The sequence below is a fragment of the Trachemys scripta genome, chromosome 1, assembly GCF_013100865.1.
Source record: "Trachemys scripta elegans isolate TJP31775 chromosome 1, CAS_Tse_1.0, whole genome shotgun sequence".
Taxonomy (NCBI): Eukaryota; Metazoa; Chordata; order Testudines; family Emydidae; genus Trachemys; species Trachemys scripta.
The window spans coordinates 325,873,396-325,892,176 of record NC_048298.1 but is presented as its reverse complement, the minus strand read 5'-3'; the positions used below and the strand labels follow the sequence as shown (position 1 = coordinate 325,892,176).

Here is an 18,781-nt window from a genome sequence, read left to right as displayed (position 1 = left end):
GCGGGTAGAAATCGATCTCTCGGGGATCGAATTATCGCGTCTTGTCGGGACGCAACAATTGATCTCCGAATTGACGCTCTTACTCCACCAGTGGAGGTGGGAGTAAGCACCGTCGACGGGGCGCCGCAGAGGTCAATTTTGCCGCCGTCCTCACAGCGGGGTAAGTCGGCTCCGATAGGTTGAATTCAGCTATGCTATTCGCGTAGCTGAATTTGCGTATCTTAAATCGACCCCCCCCCTGTAGTGAAGACCTGCCCAAAGTAACTGATAGCGACAGTAGTACTAGTTGTCATCCTCTATGTGGACCAGCACTAGAGGGGACACACACTTTTCCAGTTGGTTTCAGAGCTATCTGCTAACAGCAGAGGAATGGTGAGACTCAGGAATCATGGGTTCCATTCCAGACTCTGTGGGGGGAGTATGTCTAAAGGGCACAGATTTCAGGCAGTATCCACCAAGCTTGATCCCTTCTGCCCTGTCCCTGTCCTGTCTCTTCCCCACTCCTGGCTCCTTGTCCCAGCCTCAAACTCTTTGCCCAGCTAGTCGGAGCCCAGCAGCACCTTCCTGCTCTGATTTCCAGTGTCTGGTCCCACCTAGATGGAGAGCAGTTGAGCAGCAACAATTACAGGGAAAGTCCAGCTCCACCCCTGTAACTCTGGGACTGAGGAGGCTCATCACTCGGTGGGGATGGTGCATGTGCAGGCAGGTCAGCCCTGGGAGCTGTGAGAGGCATGCGCATGCTCTGTAAGGGCAGATTATTCAGGGATTATAACTGCTAAAACTGAACTAGTCTCTCCTGAGCATGTGCAAATTGCAATTCAAAGGCCAAATTTGGGTGGATTTTCACAGGAATGACAAGAGGCATATGCTTGAAACAAAGGCCACCCTCATGCCAAATTTCAAGTCCTTGTAGTCCAAAGGATGGGAGCGTTAGTCTTTTCAAAGAAAAAGTTACCATAACATTGTTAACGTGGGCAAAACGAGACATTTCACCTTAGCCCCATTCTCAGAAATGGCTGAACTGTTTTAGGTGAAATTAAAACAAACAAAAACATCAGCCAGAGGCAGAAACCTAGCATGGAAAATTTCTACCCAAGCCATTAAAGTTTGGCTCAGTTAGAAAAAACTCATAATCTGGTTTTATAACTGGAAGCGTCAGGCAACCTTAATAATAGGCAGGGCTACCAGCCCCACCTATATTTAGAGTGATACATAGTTTACCCATGTATTTGGGAGCGGTGATATGCTGCGTTTTAGACAAAGTGGTGCTTCAGACTGTCCTACCCTGGTTCTTCAAAGGTACTGATTATGCATCATATTTTTTTATAACTGTATCAGCTCAATTCTATTTCACCATATTGCAAGACCAGGTCAAAAAGATGTTATAGAATTCATTACATGAAAACACTGTCTTCCTTATACCTTGATCTGATTCACCTAGGAAATATGAATTTTGATTCTGCTTCTTCAAGAATAATGCTAATAGGAAGTACAGCTAACTCCCTTCAGCGATATATACCCTTTTAAAACATGTGCAGTGTTTTGTCAATAGATGGGCCAAGTCAACTCATTAAAGCTCCCTGAGGAACAGTTTGCAGATTCTCATTACTGAAATCCGCAAGTCTTTTTTTCCTGCTTTATTTTTGTGTTCTACTAAAGACCACAACAATGTCAGAAAATGGCTATATGACAGATTTTATACTACATTTAGTGATAATGTTTTAATTATGAGCAATCAAACCTGTGCATTAAAACAGCATTAAAGTTGATTCTACAAGACAGTTTGATAAATTATGTCATGTAGCTTAATCAAGTAAATAAGAAATGGCTGTGCAATGCCACTCTCAATAAAGAGAAAAATTCCCTGGAGCCTTCAATGCAATGCTCCCTCTCCCTCCGCTCCCAAACCAGAATTCTCTGCTTCACAAAGATGTTATTGTACAAAGTTACATATAAAAAGAAATCAAACATGCATTTCACAGCAAAACAGATAACTCAGATGGGTTTTTTCATGAATTTTTAATATCTAGCCACAGCTAAGTGTTAAAGTGAATTTTACATCAGCTGCTTGACGCACTGCTTGTCAGAAGTTAAAAAGAAGGTAAAACACAACATAAGAGTTCTCTATTTTTCTGGACTCTTCTGCCTGTCTCTCTTATTAAAGGCAGGAAAAGTGAACAGCTGAGAACTACAGAATTTTTTAGAATGTACTTTCAATTTTCTAAAAATAGGGAGCCAGATGTCTGCTGGAGAGCAAATAGTGATTTACAGTTCCCTCGAAGTAATTAATGACCAAAAAAAAAAAAAAAATCAGGGCCAGATTGTGTCTTTTCTTTCAGCTTAATAGAAGCATTTTTTAAGAGCAACATATCTGCAGAATTTTGAAGATTACATTGGTAGTTATAGTTACTGGCATGTGTCTTATTCACTTCTGGTCACATAGTCCACTAACTTAAAATGTGACAATGATACCATAAAGGACAAAATATGCAGGAAGAGAACTGTAAAGTCACCATTGCTGGCACTATTTAATATTTAGTGTCCAACAAGAGTATGTGTAAAAAATAAAATTGTGCCTTCATTGGTGGCATTTTGGATCATGCTAGCATACAAAACTAAACAAAGCACAGTGAAAGGAAAACATTCAACATCATTACACTGGTGGCTCAGGTGAGCTTTTCTCTTGCTTTATTCACATTGCACTGTAGCTAAGTTAATTTGTTGCCATATTTTTTATTAAGAAGAAAAGATTACACTAACTACTATGATTTACGTGTTTTAATGATCATGCCATTAAATGCAAATTTCATCAACACACAAACTATTTGTTGTCCAAAAGTACAGTATACACCAGCAAAACCTGGAACAGCCCACAAACGGGGGGACAAATCAAAACAGCTTTAAATGCCCAACCATTTAAAATATACAACAGAAATATTATGACAATGAGAAAGTGAAAGAAAAGGAACGGTTACCTACTGTAGCTGTGGTTCTTCAAGATCTGATGCAGACATGTATTCCACTTAGGTGTATGTGCACCCAGTGCACCAGAGCCAGAGAAATTTGACTAGCAGTACCCATAGAGGGGTGGCACTCACACCTCTTGGCCATAGCCCCACCCCTGGCTACATGAGACAGTGCCTTCCTCAGTTCCTTCTCATGAAACATCCAGAAACGAGACTGTGATGCAGAGGGGATGGAGGGTGGGTCATGGAATACACATTTGCATCACATCTCGACGAACAACAGTTATAGCAAGGAACTGTTTCTTCCTCTTTGAGCAGATTCAGCTGTGTATTCCACTTAGGTGATTCACAAGTAGTAACTACCTAAGAGAGGTAGCTCAGAGTGTACCTAAAGAAGGACTGCAGGACTGCTCTACCAAAGCTTGCATCAGCCTGGAAGATGCGGTTATGGAGTAAGGGTTCATGAACGTATGTATCGACAACCACGAAGTAGCCCTGCACATGTCCAGTGCAGGAACGTGACTGAGGAACATTATGGATTTTGCTTTCAACCTCCTTGGATTAGCTCACACCCACTGAGGGGGCGTAGCTGAAGCTGTTTCATATGCAATCTTGATGCAGGATGTTATCCATTTAGAGATCATCTGTGAAGAGACCGCTTGACCCTTCATGTGATCTGCATATTACACGAACAAATGAGGTGAAGCATAAAAAGGTTTAGCCCTATCCAGATAAACAGGTAGGCACTGCCTGATATCTCATGTCTGGAGACGCTGCTCTTCTGGAGATGAAAACAGCTCAGGAAAGTACACAGGTAAACATACCATCTCATTCAAATTAAACTGAGAAACCACTTTAGACAAAAAATTTGGATACAGTCATAAAGTCACTTTGTCTTTGGAGACTTGTAAAGAGACTCTGCCATTAGAGCCTGCAGCTCACACACTCCCCTTGAGAGGTAATCACTACCAGGAATGCAGTTTTCTGACACAAGTAGAAAGGGACAAGATGCCAGGGGCTTGAGCAGAGGTCCTATTAAGGCCACTAGCACTGAGTTAGGGTCCCCAGAGGAACCGGCTCTTGGAACAGAGATGTAGACGAAGGAGTCCTTTTAAGAATCTTGCTACCATGGCACTGGAGAAGATTGATCTTCCCTGAACAGGGGGATGAAATGCCAATATCACCTCCAGATACACTTTCAATGAACTAAACAGAAGCCCCAACAACTGAAGGTGCAGCAGTTGGGTATCCTGGATAGAGGCGTTGGATACGTTGGATTCTGCGGGCTAATGATCACACTGAAAATTGCGTGAGTTTAGCTGAATAGGGCATCCTGGTGGAGGATTTGCATTAAGGAGGATTTGTTGGACAGCTGCCAAACACTGCTCTTCCTCTTCATTCAGCCATGCAGCAGCCACGCCGTGAGATCCAGGGAGCTGAGTGCATGATACAAGGTGCTGCCTTGGTTCTGACTCAGTAAGTTGGGATGGGGAGGAAGCGGTATGTCAGGCTGAATAGACAGTGTGAGAAGGTTGGAGAGCCAGCACTGTCTCAGCCATTCTGGGGCCATGAGAATGAGCTTGGCCCGATACACCTTGAGCTTGAGGAGGACCTGAGGGATGACAGGGATCGGGGGAAAGGCATACAGGAGAGCTGACTGCCAGCAGAGGTGGAAAGCATCGGATGATGAGCCTGGACTGAGGCCCCCTTCAAGAGCAGAACAGATGACATTTCCTGATGTACCTTGTTGCAAACAGGTCGATCATCAGGATGCCCCAAGCTGTGAAGACAATCTGGAGGACATCTGTCGTCACAGACCACTCATGACTCAGGGAAAAATACCTGCTGAGATGGTCCGCGAGATGATTCTGAACCCAGGCAAGTGAATGGCTATCAGACTAATGTTCTCCTCAATGCAGAATTGCCACAGCCTGATTGCCTCTCAGCAGAGCAAGGTAGAGTTTTCTCCCCCTTGTCTGTTCACATAATACATTGTGGTGGTATTGTTGGTAAGTATGTGAACAAATGAGTCCCTGACAGTCCCAAAGAGCATGACATGCATTATAGATGGCCTGAAGCTCCAGCATGGTGATATAGACGGAGGTCTCTTGCTCCGAACACAACCCCTGTACTTTCAGCAACTGCAAGTGTGCCCCCCCAACCCATCAGGGAGGCGTCAGTAACAACCAGCTTGGCTGGTGAGGGCCAGAAAAAGGGAAAGCCTTGGAAAATATTCTCTGGATACATCCACCACTGTAAGGAGTCCAGGAACAGTGGAGAAACACAAAACAGGTCTGTACACCCTCCAGGACCACTGGGTAGCCCTGGAGTCGTGGAAGGAGAGTAGCGTCTTGTCATTTTTGTCCGAGAACAGTGTTTGGAAAAGGCAAATTCTCAGTGGCTTGATGGACATTAGGGGCAATGCCCAAATTCTGCAGCCAGGAAGCCCGCCTCATGATGACTGTGGAGGCCGTCACTCTGATGAGGTGTCCATGATGGCTAACGCAGACAAATGCCTGAAATGCCTCTTGCTAGGCTTTGGGAAGCTGGTCTGCAAACTTTGATGTAGCTGTTCAGTTAAAAAAATCTTACTTGTACAGCAGGCTTGCTGGTTAGCAATTCACATCTACAAGGAAGAGGAAGTGTAAATCTTCCTGCCCATGAGATCCATTCATTTAGAGTCCCTATCCTTGAGGACTTAAACCTGCCCCGCAGAGCTCTGTTGTTCACCGCAGTTAAAACTAGGCAATTTTGGGCTGGATGGGAGTAAAACCCCTCAAATCCCAGCATGGAATGAAATAGTGCTTTTCCATGTGCTTAGCCACAGGTGCTATCGAAGCCAGTGTGCTCCAGAGGGCCTTAGCCAGTTTGAGACGTGCATCATCGATAGGGAGGGCGACTCTCCCAGGGTCTGATGAAAGACTTCCATTAAGAAACTTCCAGGCCTGCTCCAATTATGAACACTGTACAAGAGTATCCAAGTTCACATACTGTTGCCCATCCCAGTAGCATCTGAGTGCTTACCATTATTCTAAAAATGGCAACGTTATCTTCTTCCATTCTATCAGGTAAGAGTAAATGCTCGAGTAGCATTAAGATATTATTGTTTGGTTCTGTCACGCTTATGAGCCTCTTCCTACTGGATGACAGTTTTATGGTTCCAATGAAATCTGCTTGTCATGGGAGGTCACTGCTGCAGACAGAAAGCCAATCTCTCAGGTTACTACTGCCAATATCAAAGAGGCTTTGGTGCCAGACCTAAGCTGAACACTATTCACTGGGGATCCAGTACAGAGAGAACAACACTGTGGTGCTCTGATCACGGCAACCCTTGCTGCTCAGCAGACAAACTGCTTTGTTTTGTACCAGTTGTTGCATTTCCCAAATAGTACAAAATGCAGATTGCTGCAAACACTTCACTCCAGTCCCTTTTTCTGGGGTGATCCAGAATTTGATGAAATGCATCTTTTAACTGTTAACTAAAAATATCTAATTGGATGGAAGAAACTCCTATAGGAAAACAACTCATTGGGTTAAGTTCAACTTTGGTGAAACTCCTACAGTACTGAAAGAAGCAGGGAGTTCTCAGCACACTCAGCCAAGGAAAAGAGAGAGCAGTAGGAGGCTGTTGCTTTATCCAAGCTAGGGAGAGGAGGTGTGTTTCTCCCACACTTTAACCTTTTGTTAAAAACAAATGTCATGAAGCCCTCCAAATCCAGCTGCCACACAAGTCATGAAGTTTAAGGGACCTTAGAGAAATACAAGAGCACACACACAATGAAAGCAAACAGAAGTTAGGGGCTTGATGCAGGAATTACTGGATTGAGGTTGTTATCCTGTGGTGTGCGGGTCAGTCACAATTGTCCCATCTAGCGTGAAATGCTATTAAACTATGAAAATAGAAGAATACTGAAGGAAACAAGTACAATTTTCATTCTGTCATACTATAACTCATTTCATTTCTGTAGTAGCCTTTAAAGAGGATGGCAGGGTGAGCAATATTCTAACCACCCTTCAAATAAGAATGAAATATAAATTGTCTCAGCAGCAACACTTAGCTGAAATACAGGATATAAAGAGAGCACCCCCCTCCCATCTGCTTCAAAACCAACTAAATGGGTAAAGCTCTGCTGTCTCATTTCCACATAATACGCTCAGTCCATTTATTGCACCAAATACTCCATTGCTGTTATTTACCATAGGATCATAGAAAGACAGAGCCAGAAGGGACCTTGGGAGGTCATCTAGTCCAGTCCCCTGTGTTGAGGCCAGGCCAAGTAAACCTAGACCATCCCTGGCAGGTGTTTGTCTGACCTGTTCTTAAAAACCTCCAAAGATGGAGATTCCACAGCTTCCCTTTGAAGACTAGTCCAGTGCTTAACTATTCTTATGGTTAGAAAGTTTTTCCTCATCTCTACCTAAATCTCCCTTGCTGAAGATTAAGCTCATTAGTTCTTGTCTTGCCTTCAGTGAACATGGAGAACAATCAATCACCATCCTCTTTATAACAGCCTCTAAATTACAATTTGATTGTTTAGTAATTTGTTCCAGTATCTTTCCAGGTATCAAAGTTAGGCTGATTGGTCTATAGTTCTCCTTTTTAAAGACAGATACTATATTTGCCCTTTTTCAGTCCTCTTGGACCAACCCGTCCTCCATGAGCTCCCAAACATGATCGCTAATGGTTCCAAGATTGCTTTGGCTAATTCCTTAAGTACCCCAGGATGAATTTCATCAGGCCCTGCCGACTTGAATACATCTAACTTATCTAAATATTGTTGAACCCATCCTTTATTTTAACTTGTGTTCCTTCTCCCTTGTTAATATGCATTGCAGTCATTACCAAAGGCAATATATAAAGAAAGATATCTGACCTGGTATAGTCGTCCTCTACAAGCATGTGCTTTGGAATCGGTGAGTATCTTCCTGGTGAGATAGGAGCCAAAGACGCCTTGTACTCTAAAGTGCCGTTGTTGCCAGAAGTGAGTATATGATTTTCCATTGGTGGAGAATAAGCTGATGGTTAAAATAAGCAATTGTAGTTAGTAACATTCACATTTGGTTTGGTTGTGATGGTATTGTTTTCATTTAAGCACCAATAATGTGTTTGGTGCTGTACAAGACATAAAACACAGACAGTTCCTGCCTGAAAGAGTGTAAAATCTAAACAGGGCAGAGAAGGAATGAATGGCTAGCATTTTGTTTACTCACCCACTTTGTGTGGAGATTAAGGAAGGAGAGGATCTTTAGGAGGGATCTGGATGAGAAGGGGATGGCTTGGGAGACAGAAAACAGGAAGGCATTTCATGAATAAATTCATGAATGCAAAAAGGAATGGAGATAGTTGTAGGAGATAAGTAGATGAAAGGGGCATTTGAAGGCAAAGCATTGATTATAATTTAGGCAGGGATTATTCCAAGGATCATAGAAGAGTTGGGATCCCACTAAACTGAATTTTCAATGCCAATTTAGATTGCATCATAATTTAGATCCCAGGAAAGGTTGTTAAGAAGAATGAAAGCTAATATAGATATGATATATGCTAATGATTAACAAAGACAGTACTATGCTGTTTGATTGTATTTTGCTTTGGGTCTCAAAGTATTTTGCTTTGGGTGTCAAAGTAATAGTGACGGCTGGAAATATGTAATAATGGCTGTGACCAAATCTCTAATTCATGTAATCAGAGGAAAGGAAATACTAAGGAGGAAAATCAAATACATGCTTTTGCACTGACTTATGATTAATTTCCTTTTGAAATGGAGGTGTTTAAACTTTCTAGTCATAGTTTCAATCCATTCTTTAGATGGTGAAATATTAAATATTTTAAGACCAAATGCTTTTATAGAGAAAAGTTATTCCTTCCTAAGAGACAAACAAACTTGTATGCACCAACCAATTACTGAAAGTCTTTTCAAGCTTTTTCCCCCTCTGGAATTTCTGATCACTAATAATATCTAACTCTTAGATAGCACTTTTCATCAGTAGATCTCAAAGCATTTTTACAAAGGAGGTCAGTATCATTATCCCCATTATACAGATGGGGAAACTGAGGTACAGAGCAGTGATGTGACATCGCAAGGTAACCCAGCAGGTCAGTGGCACAGCTGGGAATGAAAACCAGGTCTCCTGAGGCCTACTCCAGTACTCTGTCTATTAGGCCACACTGCCTCCCTAATCTTGCTCAACATCATGTGCTGCTTCACAATTTTTGAAATATTATTCTGGAAGACCAGATAATTCAAGGAATTAGTAAGGTGCTAGTGAGTCTTTTAAACTTCTTAGTCACTGGTAAGAAATCAGCCCAGATTAGTAGTTAACAAATACCATCACCAACTGTTGGTTGATTAGTAGCGTCTGCTAAATAAACAGGTAGTCTAGGTCCAGTTCAATGTAATATATAGATGTGCATGTTACAAAACCACCAATGCAGTTATCGCCCTTTCAAAGGCCTTGTGAATAGAAAGGACCATGATTAGCTGGTCCTGCCAGATCAGAATTGAGGAATAACGATACAGAAGTGCAGATGTGCCTAATCTTTGACTTTTACAGGGAACCTTTGTCTTTCCACCCCTTTGCTGGCTTTATGGCCTCTGGTGACAATTGAATTTTTGGCAGCTTGCTAGCATGAGCTGGGGTCAGTTGCTGAGACTCCGTACTCTCCTTATTTTGCAAGCCAATCAGATTGCCTCCCGGCTCATCTCTCGCCTCCAATGAGAGACTCAGAGGGAGCTTAAAGCCAGGGAGCATTTACTAATTGGCAAAAGGAGGGAATCTGCAGCAGGCCAGAAGATGCACCAAAGTGGCATGGATTACTCCTGCCTGCTGGCTGGGAGAAGGGAAGCTGAGCAGAAGAGCCTGGAGCCTCAGTGACAAGGTGCCATCCTAAAGAATGGGGTACTGAGGAGGGGAGGACTACCTGCACATTAGGAAGGGATGCACTGAGTGCAAGAGGAAGCACTGCCGGACGGTTGGGTGAAGAAGCAGAGGATGGATATAAATAAGGGAGTGGATGGATAGGGAGCAGGGGAGCATTAGTATGCTGATGTATGGGGATGTAATTGATAGATTTGGAGGGCAATTATGTAGAGGGACAATCATTTTATGCTGGATGCAAATACTGTATAAATTACAAGTCCATTAAATGCAAATGGTCCTGCTTTGAGCAGGGGATTGGACTAGATGACCTCCTGAGGTCTCCTTCCCTGATTCTATGAAATGTCATGTCAATTTTCCTCAGGCTTTTTGTTTGGTGAGTCCATACAGGCCAGTGGCGGCTCCAGGCACCAGCACTCCAAGCGCGTGCCTGGGGCGGCAAGCTGCGGGGGGCACCCTGCCGGTCCCTGCGAGAGTGTAAGTCAGGCAACCTTCGGCGGCTTGCCTGCGGGAGGTCCGCCGGTCCTGTGGATTTGGTGGCAATTCGGCAGTGGGTACGCCGAAGCTGCGGGACCGGTGGACCTCCCGCAGGCATGCTGCTTGGGGAGGCAAAAAAGCTAGAGCCGCCCCTGATGTAGGCAAGTCTTCTGCTGCCTGTGTTGTACCTGTCCTGTGGACTGAGCACTCCTCTCTCCACATCTGTTAATCCAGGACCTCTCAAAATATTACATTGACGTAAAAATGTTTTCCCCTTAATTGTTACAAAAGATACAGTGTACCTGCCTAAAGTTCAACAATAGCATTCTGGAATAAATTTGGTAGTGCGGTTATCTTGTTAATTCTGGACTTGTGCTGCAAAAAGTGTTATTTCAAATATAACATATCATGACAGTATAATATCTAAATAACAGTTCCATTTTTCAGCCTTCCAATCCCTTGTAAAAGCTTCGCTGATGTCCTGATATTTGTCTAGATTTGAAAAGTCGAAATAATCACTTAAAACATGATATCACATATGAAATAATATGCAATGAGGCACTTACAGTGAGTAATATCTGGTGGGCCATAAGGGTCAGTCATGTAAATGGTAGTGGGCTTTCCAACTTTTAGATAAACTACATCTGATGTGTTCTTCAATATTGCTACTGCCTCTTCATGAGTTACTTCTTCTAAACTGTAATTATTTACCTTAAAGGAGAAATTAGACAGATGAGTAAGGCTGGATAGATACAGAAGAAATATCCATATTATCTGTACAGTTATCAATGATGCATTAAGAATTGTAGACAAAAGGTGCTGCAGATTATAGAATAGTAACATTATTATACAATAAAGAAGAAAAATCAGATTAAGGCATTTTCTTGGCCCACCTATGTCTTATTTAGCAGTATTGGCAATCCCCAAGCTGTAGTACCATAGCCCAGTGTAAAGTGCTAGATATGCCATTGTGTCTGCTCCAGTACGACACATTACCAGGGTCATCATTAGCAGAAACATAACAAGAAACCGAAATAGCTTAATAGCAAACTGTGCACCACAGGATGCAAGGGATAGGTATACATCAGAGCAGCCACTTGTGATATTGATTATCAGCATCTGGTTGCTGGCAGTAAAAGCCCAAACCACATTCTTATTAACTACTTGGATACTTGATGATGCTGCACCCATGCACTAGTTCCTAATGGGACCTCATAAGTGAGTGACACCCTAAAATCTCTTTGCCCATTAACTTAAATGAATAGTTGGAAAGTTAAGCAGGGGAGGAAGGGAGACAAAAATAAGAGACTACTTTGGAGAGGTGGGGAGTGAACAGCGGCAGCTGTGGAGTTGGGAAGGGAGGGTTTGAAGGTGAAAAATGTGACCGTTTTCTGGAGCTGTAGGTAGAAAAACACTGAAATAGTGAGAGGGTAGGTGATTACAGACATGAGGTGTGGGCTTGATGCAGAGAAATATATCAGGTGCACTAGGGCATAGCAAAGAAGACAAGGTGGGGAAGGGAATTGTGTCAATAGGAGCTGCTAATCTAGATTACTCCTCTAGAAAAATTTTATGCAGGAGAAAAGGTCTTGTATATTTAGAAGCATGAGCACTCTACTGCATAAAGGTACTTCCTACGTATATTCATGTGCAAGGGAAATTAATTCATTAGGAAAGGGAACCAAGATATATTATTCATAATGAATCATGTTTATTACAGTAGTGCCTAGAGACCAACCAAGGATGGGGCCTCATTGTGCTAGGCATATACACAACACAGTCCCTGTCCTGAAGAGCTTACAATCTACACTGACAAGAGTGCCACAGGCTAACGGGAAAGGGGCAATGATAGGGATATAGATTCATATTGATATAGATTTCATGCAGATGACTGGTATGCAGAAGTGACTGCTATTAAATCTCTCTTGCTTATTTATATACTTTAAAAAAGGGATTCAAACTCTGAAAAATCAACTTTTGACTAATCTATGTAAGCACTGTTCCTGGCACAGCTACCCTCTTGTTTCCCTTTCCCTACCATCCTCTGTTACATATCTTTGTGTTTTGTCTTAATTCAGATAATAAATTTTTGGGGGGCAGATCCTAAAACCATCATGAAATTGATTAGAAAGATTCCTTAAGGTGAGATGTGTTTTCATTTTCAGATAGGCATGATGAGACAAGTGCCATGTTTGTATTAATTGAAGTTTGTAACATGGAGACTCAGAGAAACCATAAAGAAAGTAAATACATCAGTCAAGACAAGTGAGATAAAGCTACAAATGAGAGTTTCACAAAGCAAACTTGTTGGGGGAAGCAAAACACGAAGAAATGGTCAGAACTATGAAGGACATGCAGATTGCCACTTGCAAAAAGTAATTGGTCACAAATATTTGCAATACTTTTGTTTATCCTCGTAACAAATACACTTCTACCTCGATATAACGCGACCCTATATAACATGAATTCGGATATAACGCGGTAAAGCAGTGCTCTAGGGGGAAGGGGGGGCAGGGCTGCGCACTCCAGTGGATCAAAGCAAGTTCGATATAATGCGGTTTCACCTATGACGCGGCAAGATTTTTTGGCTCCCGAGGACAGTGTTATATCGAGGTAGAGGTGTATGTGAAAAATATACATTTTGTTCTCTCTAACTATAGGACTCTTCAGAATGCTTGGAACAGTGATTAACAGTGTTTGAAGAATGAAGTCTTAAACAAGACTGAAATCAGCCAACATCCCATCCTATCCATTAGGACAAAAGCTATGTCTACACTACGAACTAGGGGTGTGATTCCCAGCTCACAGACATACACTCGTACACGTATAAATAGTAGAGTAGCCGCAGTAAGACAGACTGTAAGTACATACCCATGAGGTTCAGGTGGGTACACTGCTGTTTATACTAGCTCTAATCAAACTAGCACAAATACATGTATGTGATCTGGGAATCACATGCTTAGTTCATAGTGTAGACATAGTTGAAGTCTCCCAGCAGCACACCCTGTCCCTAACAGGCATCTATACAAAATGTACTACACAGAAAATTGGAAAACAGTCCTTTTAAGGTGCTTAAAATTTGTTCAGCTCTATCCATTATGTGTTTGGCACAGCGCATAAGAAGTTTTTCATTCAATATGTAGACTAATAGCCCCTTTCAGATTTGAGAAAAGCTTTTGTTCTCCATTGCAGAATCATGAAATCCAAAGAGATGTGTGGCCTCTTGCTATGCCTACTGGGTAGGATCAGTGATCAAACTAAAAAGGACTCCATTTCAATCCCAGTAGTCTTTTCTTGCATTAAACAGCTCTGGCCCTGTCTGAGACAAAGATTTATCATTATATTAAATATGTACCATTAGTGTGTACTGTACTGGAAACTGTTTCTTGTTTTTTCTGTCAAGTTCGTAGCCACTATCTCAGACCTTTTCCTCCCACAGAAGTGCAGTACTCCCAGCATCTAAGATAATTGGACCGGGGGGAAAAGTGTGTTGCCCTTTTGCCAACTGGTAGCAGACTTTCAGGGCCTGCTAGGTCAGTTTCTGTCTGGAGCAGAAATTGGTGCTGTCAAGTCAGGTATTTTCATAGTGCACCTTATTTCTACAAAATGCAGATAAGTTTTATTTCCTTTCACAGGGATGATAACATATAGCACATAGGCAACTCTCTCTTGCAGAAACCTCAGCTCAGGTATCTGTGCCGTGCTCTAGAGGAAGTTACCTTGTGCTTCTGTCTCTCTCTCCAGGGCCTCACAGCTTATACTCTGTGCTCCTTTTTCTCCCTCAGCCCCTTCACTTTTCATCTAGAAAATCTCCAGTCCAATGCTGCTCACAAACACCATACGACTTGGAAAGGTGGGTCTGAGCATCTATCTTCCTTTTGTGCAGTGGCTTTGTAATACAAAAGATGCTCAGACGGGTCTAATGACCTAGAGCAGTGCTGGGCAAACTACGGCCCGCGAGCCGTTTTAAGCCGGCCCGTGAGCTCCCGCTGGAGAGCCAGGACGGAGGCTGCACCACGTGGCTGGGTCTCACTCCAGCGCTCCAAACCCCTCTATCCCAGCATGGAGCACCCTCCTGCACCCCAAACCTCTCATCCCCAGCCCCACCCCAGAGCCTGCGTCCCCAGCTGGAACCTGCACCCCTTCCTGCACCCCTGCCCCAGCACTGATCCCCCTCTGAACCCCTCGGTCCCAGCCCAGAGCACCCAACCCTAATTTTGTGAGCATTCATGGCCCGTCATACAATTTCCATTCCCCGATGTGGCCCTCAGGCCAAAAAGTTTGCCCACCCCTGACCTAGAGTAACTGCACCAAGAGGGCAGTCAAGAGAGTTGTGTGAGCTAAAGAACCCAACTTTGTCTCGTTCTAATGGCCTAGACAAAGGATAGTACAGACAATGCCACTGATAATTCTTGGGGTGCAGTTACTCCAGGTATCTCTGGCTCCCTCTATAGCAAAGTTCACCCACCCTGGGTGCTTGTACATCAGTGACCCTTAGTGTGCAAATCATTAGCACCTTTCACTCTAATAGGGGAACAAAAGACTCTCCCCTCCCAAACACTCCTGTTATTAGTTTAGAAACTCAGCATAGGAACATGCGGTACCATTTCTCAATAGCCCCTACAAGGCTGTAAGTATTAAGATGTCTGTTCTTACTCTCCATGTAAAACTCATGTTAACACTGATGAGAGTTCTGGGTGCATGGAGGGTCCAACTAACTTTTCTATTTTTGCTCCATATAAAAAAGTGACCACTAATAATGAAACTTGAATAGATTTTTCTCCACACAAGCATGAAAACATGCATTTATTAAAATATCTTGTTCTCTGACTCCTTAAACACTACTCAGAGATGTGCATAGTATGCCAGCTTTGAGAAAGAGAATCATCTAGATACCTTTCTATGAACCATTCCACCTACCATTTTCACAGAAAAAGGATGTCATACAGGAGATACAGACTGTTAAGAAAAATTAAGCTTTGGTTCTTCTTTCTGATTAGATAAACAGTTAGATTAATAAGGAGGGATGTCTCCCTCTCTCCCCACCCCACCCACTCTCCAAGAGAAAAGGATTTCGCCTCTGTTTCTTAACCAAAAGAACAATGCACCTTATTTTGACAGCATTTCAATTACCACCAAGGTCACTTAAGTACGTCTACACTGCGCACCTTACAACGGCGTGGCTGTGCTGCTGCAGCAGGACCATTGTAAGGTGCGCTGTGTAGCTGCTCTTTATTGCTGGGAGAACCACCTCCAACGAAGGGCAGTAGCTTTGTGGAGGTGCCAGTGTAGACAAAGCCTTAAGCTGCCTGCACTCCAATGGCTGTGGCAGAGCCAATGTATGGTAGGATAGAGGAAAATGAGATTTGAGACATATCAGTCAGAGGTAAGGGAGACTGTAAGGGAAACAGGAACAACGTAAAGTGAGGAGTGTACTGTATGGTCTATGAAGTATTGAAACATTTGTGCAGAAAGGTTGACGTAAGAGCTGTGCGGTTATTGTGCCATCTAAGTGAGGACATTCATGCGCTCTAGAAAGCCAGCTGAAGTGAGACAGCAAATGAGTGAGGAGGAAATTGGGTGAATACTAATATAAAGGAGCTTATCTGAGTAGCTATGAAGTGCTGAACAGATGAAAGGAAGTGAGTGACTAACAGGAGATTAGCTAATAACAAAACTCCCATTAAAATTAGCTTAATTAGCAGCAAAGAAGCGTGTTTCTGTGGGATCTTGCAGAGGGAGTTCCCAGCAGCTTCCAGTGATAAAAGATGGTATCACTAGGTGTAGGAATCAGCAGCCAGGGCATAGAAAGACTGCCACAGGAACTGAAGTTCATAAGTGTGATAGGGAAAACGTGCACTGACAATGCTGGGCGTCCTACATAGCCACAAAGCGCAAGCTAGATTTCATTCAGGATAATGAGATGGAGGGACTCAAACAGCAGCTGAAGTCACAAATCTAACCCCCCTGGAGCTGGTTGTTCCTGATAATACCCTAAGGCTCTAGGGAACTCGCACCTGGGCTACAACAGCGATGACCACAGGGGCTCAGGACTCTGTTTCCCAGACTGAACCCAGGGCACAGATAGAACAAGCTGGAAGCTACTACCAGAACCAATCATAAGCCTGATCTCAGAGACAAAAGAGTTTCCTTTTACTTTTGTTTTTGGCTGTTGTTATCGTGGCATGAGTAGAGAACGAGAGAGAAGCATCACAGCATGGGAGGTTCACATTAAACTTCCCATTGCTAACTAAAGGGAAACTTTACACTGGTTGGTGGTGACGAGGTCACTGAAGGGTATCAGCCCAGCAGAGACTGACATTATAGAGTTTTGAGCTGCTCCGTTCTGCTTCCTAAGAACAGCACTGCAAGCATTGCTTTGCCACCATTGACTGAAAATAGGGGAAGAACTAAAATAAGATTAACTAAATTGGTAAGAAATAGGGTGACAATAGCAGACCATAACATTAAAATGACAATTGGATGGTAAGGATGAGGCAATTGTTTATAGTTTGATAATGTGGTATGTGTGAAATGTTGGCACACAGTCAAGAAGGGTGAGTTAGCAGTTTTCAGTGGTATATTAGCAGGCAGGCAAACATAATCTAGGGTCAACACTGCAGGGAGAGGTCAGTCAGTAGGGTTGCCAACTTAGTAATATTTAAAAACTGGACACTCCAACAGGAGTGCTGGAACCTCCCCTGCCCCGCCTCTCACCCCCCACCCTTGCCCTGCCTATTCCCCCACAAAATCCTGCCCCTTAGGCCCTGCCCTGCCTCTTTCCCCCGAGGCCCTGCCTCCATCCACTCCTCTTCTCCCCTTCCCCCAAGCATGTTTTTCCCCACTCACCCACCCTCTTTGCCTGGGTCAGGAGGGAATTACCTGTGGAGCCAGGGCTGTGAGCTGCAGCCACCTGACACAGGTAAGAGGCAGCCCTGGCTAAATAGGAGCAGGTGCAGGTGCCTCCCACCCTGCAGTAACTGAACATTGGGTGTCCAGTCAGAAGATCTGACTGGACAGTGTCGGGTCCCCTTTTTTAATAGACTTTCCAGTCAAAAACCAGGCACCTGGCCACCCTATCAACCAGGCATGCTTAGTCCAAAACTAGGTGAGGGTCACCAGACCATAACAGTAAACTGACCATAATACTAAGACTTGTTATGTAACAGCTTTGATTGATAGCTAGATTTAGCAGTGGGTGATTGGACTATAAGAACAAATCAATCAGGAAGGACCTAAATTTGATTGGAGGAAAAGGAAGGCTTAAAAGACTAGCCAACCAAAACAGCTCATAAACTGTATGAAAGACAGAGTCAGTAGGCAAAATTTAGAAAGTTAGGAGCAGATGAAGAAGAATGAAAAGTCAGAAGAAATCAGAAGAAGCAACCACAGGGTGACAGCAGAAAAGGACCGTGGTAGAACAGACGGAGAGAAGAATATGGAGAGTAAGCATGTTAGGGCTGGTCTACAGTAGGGGGGGATTGATCTAAGATACGCAACTTCAGCTACGCTATTCGTGTAGCTGAAGTCGAAGTATATTAGTTCGACTTATCTGGCCGTCCTCACGGTGGCAAATCGACCGTCGCGGCTCCCCCGTCAACTCCGCTTACTCCTCCTACCAAGGTGGAGTACGGGCGTCGATTCGGGGATCGATTTATCACATCCAGATGAGATGCGATAAATCGATCCCCAATAGATCGATTACTACCCGCCGATCCAGCGGGTAGTGTAGACGTGGCCTTAGCTATAGTGTAAAATATAGATATAAATAGGATTAATGAATATGTGTCTGTATGTTTGGGTTAATAAAAATGTGTCTGTGTTGTAAATGTTACATTGTTTTATACATTTTATAAATTTTAAGATTGCTGTCAGCGACTGTAGCAACTGACTACCACAAGCAGAACACAACCATTTAATATTGGGCTAACTATATGTTTATAGTTCAGGTATTTTTAGCCTGTATCCAAGGATTATGTTAAGGGCTTTGCTTATGTTTTTGATATATGTTTATACTGTATAGGGAAGATTGCTTTTACACTAAATACAGGAAATACTTTGTTTTTGAAGATTATGCCCTGGGTGTCAATCAATTATATCGGAATGCTATATCTGTGTCCTCCCAAGGGTAGCAAGTCTCAACTGTACTGGGAAGTTGTTCCTAAAAATATTCCTGCAAAACCCCAGCAATTTCTCTAGGATGGACCCCCCCTTTCACCTTGCAAAAACAGGTAAATGGGTCAGCTGAAGGGAACTTCTGGTAAACCCAGGAAGGAACAATATGTGAGCTATTCTGGGGGGTACTTTGGGTCTGTTTTTGGGGTAACAAGACAAGCAACCCAGGTGACTGAGGAGCAATTCCAGGTCAGGTCAGAGAGCCTCAGGAAGACCCTATTTTCCTTAAAAAGCAACAGAGGGTCCTTTGGCACCTTTAAGACTAGCAGAAGTATTGGGAGCATAAG

The 18,781-nt window shown here is 43.3% G+C and overlaps 1 protein-coding gene across 12 annotated transcripts in view; it reads right to left on the bottom strand.

Moving 5' to 3' along the window:
* Positions 1-18,781, bottom strand: part of DLG2 (discs large MAGUK scaffold protein 2) — a 1,462,668-nt gene that overhangs the window by 359,343 nt on the left and 1,084,544 nt on the right. For all 12 annotated transcript variants that reach the window (XM_034759045.1, XM_034759046.1, XM_034759048.1 and 9 more), the window contains 2 exons: positions 10,886-11,030; positions 7,841-7,982 (listed from right to left, as the gene is read on the bottom strand). In XM_034759045.1, the coding sequence (XP_034614936.1) occupies positions 7,841-7,982; positions 10,886-11,030 (287 nt within the window). The remainder of the gene's footprint in view (positions 1-7,840; positions 7,983-10,885; positions 11,031-18,781) is intronic.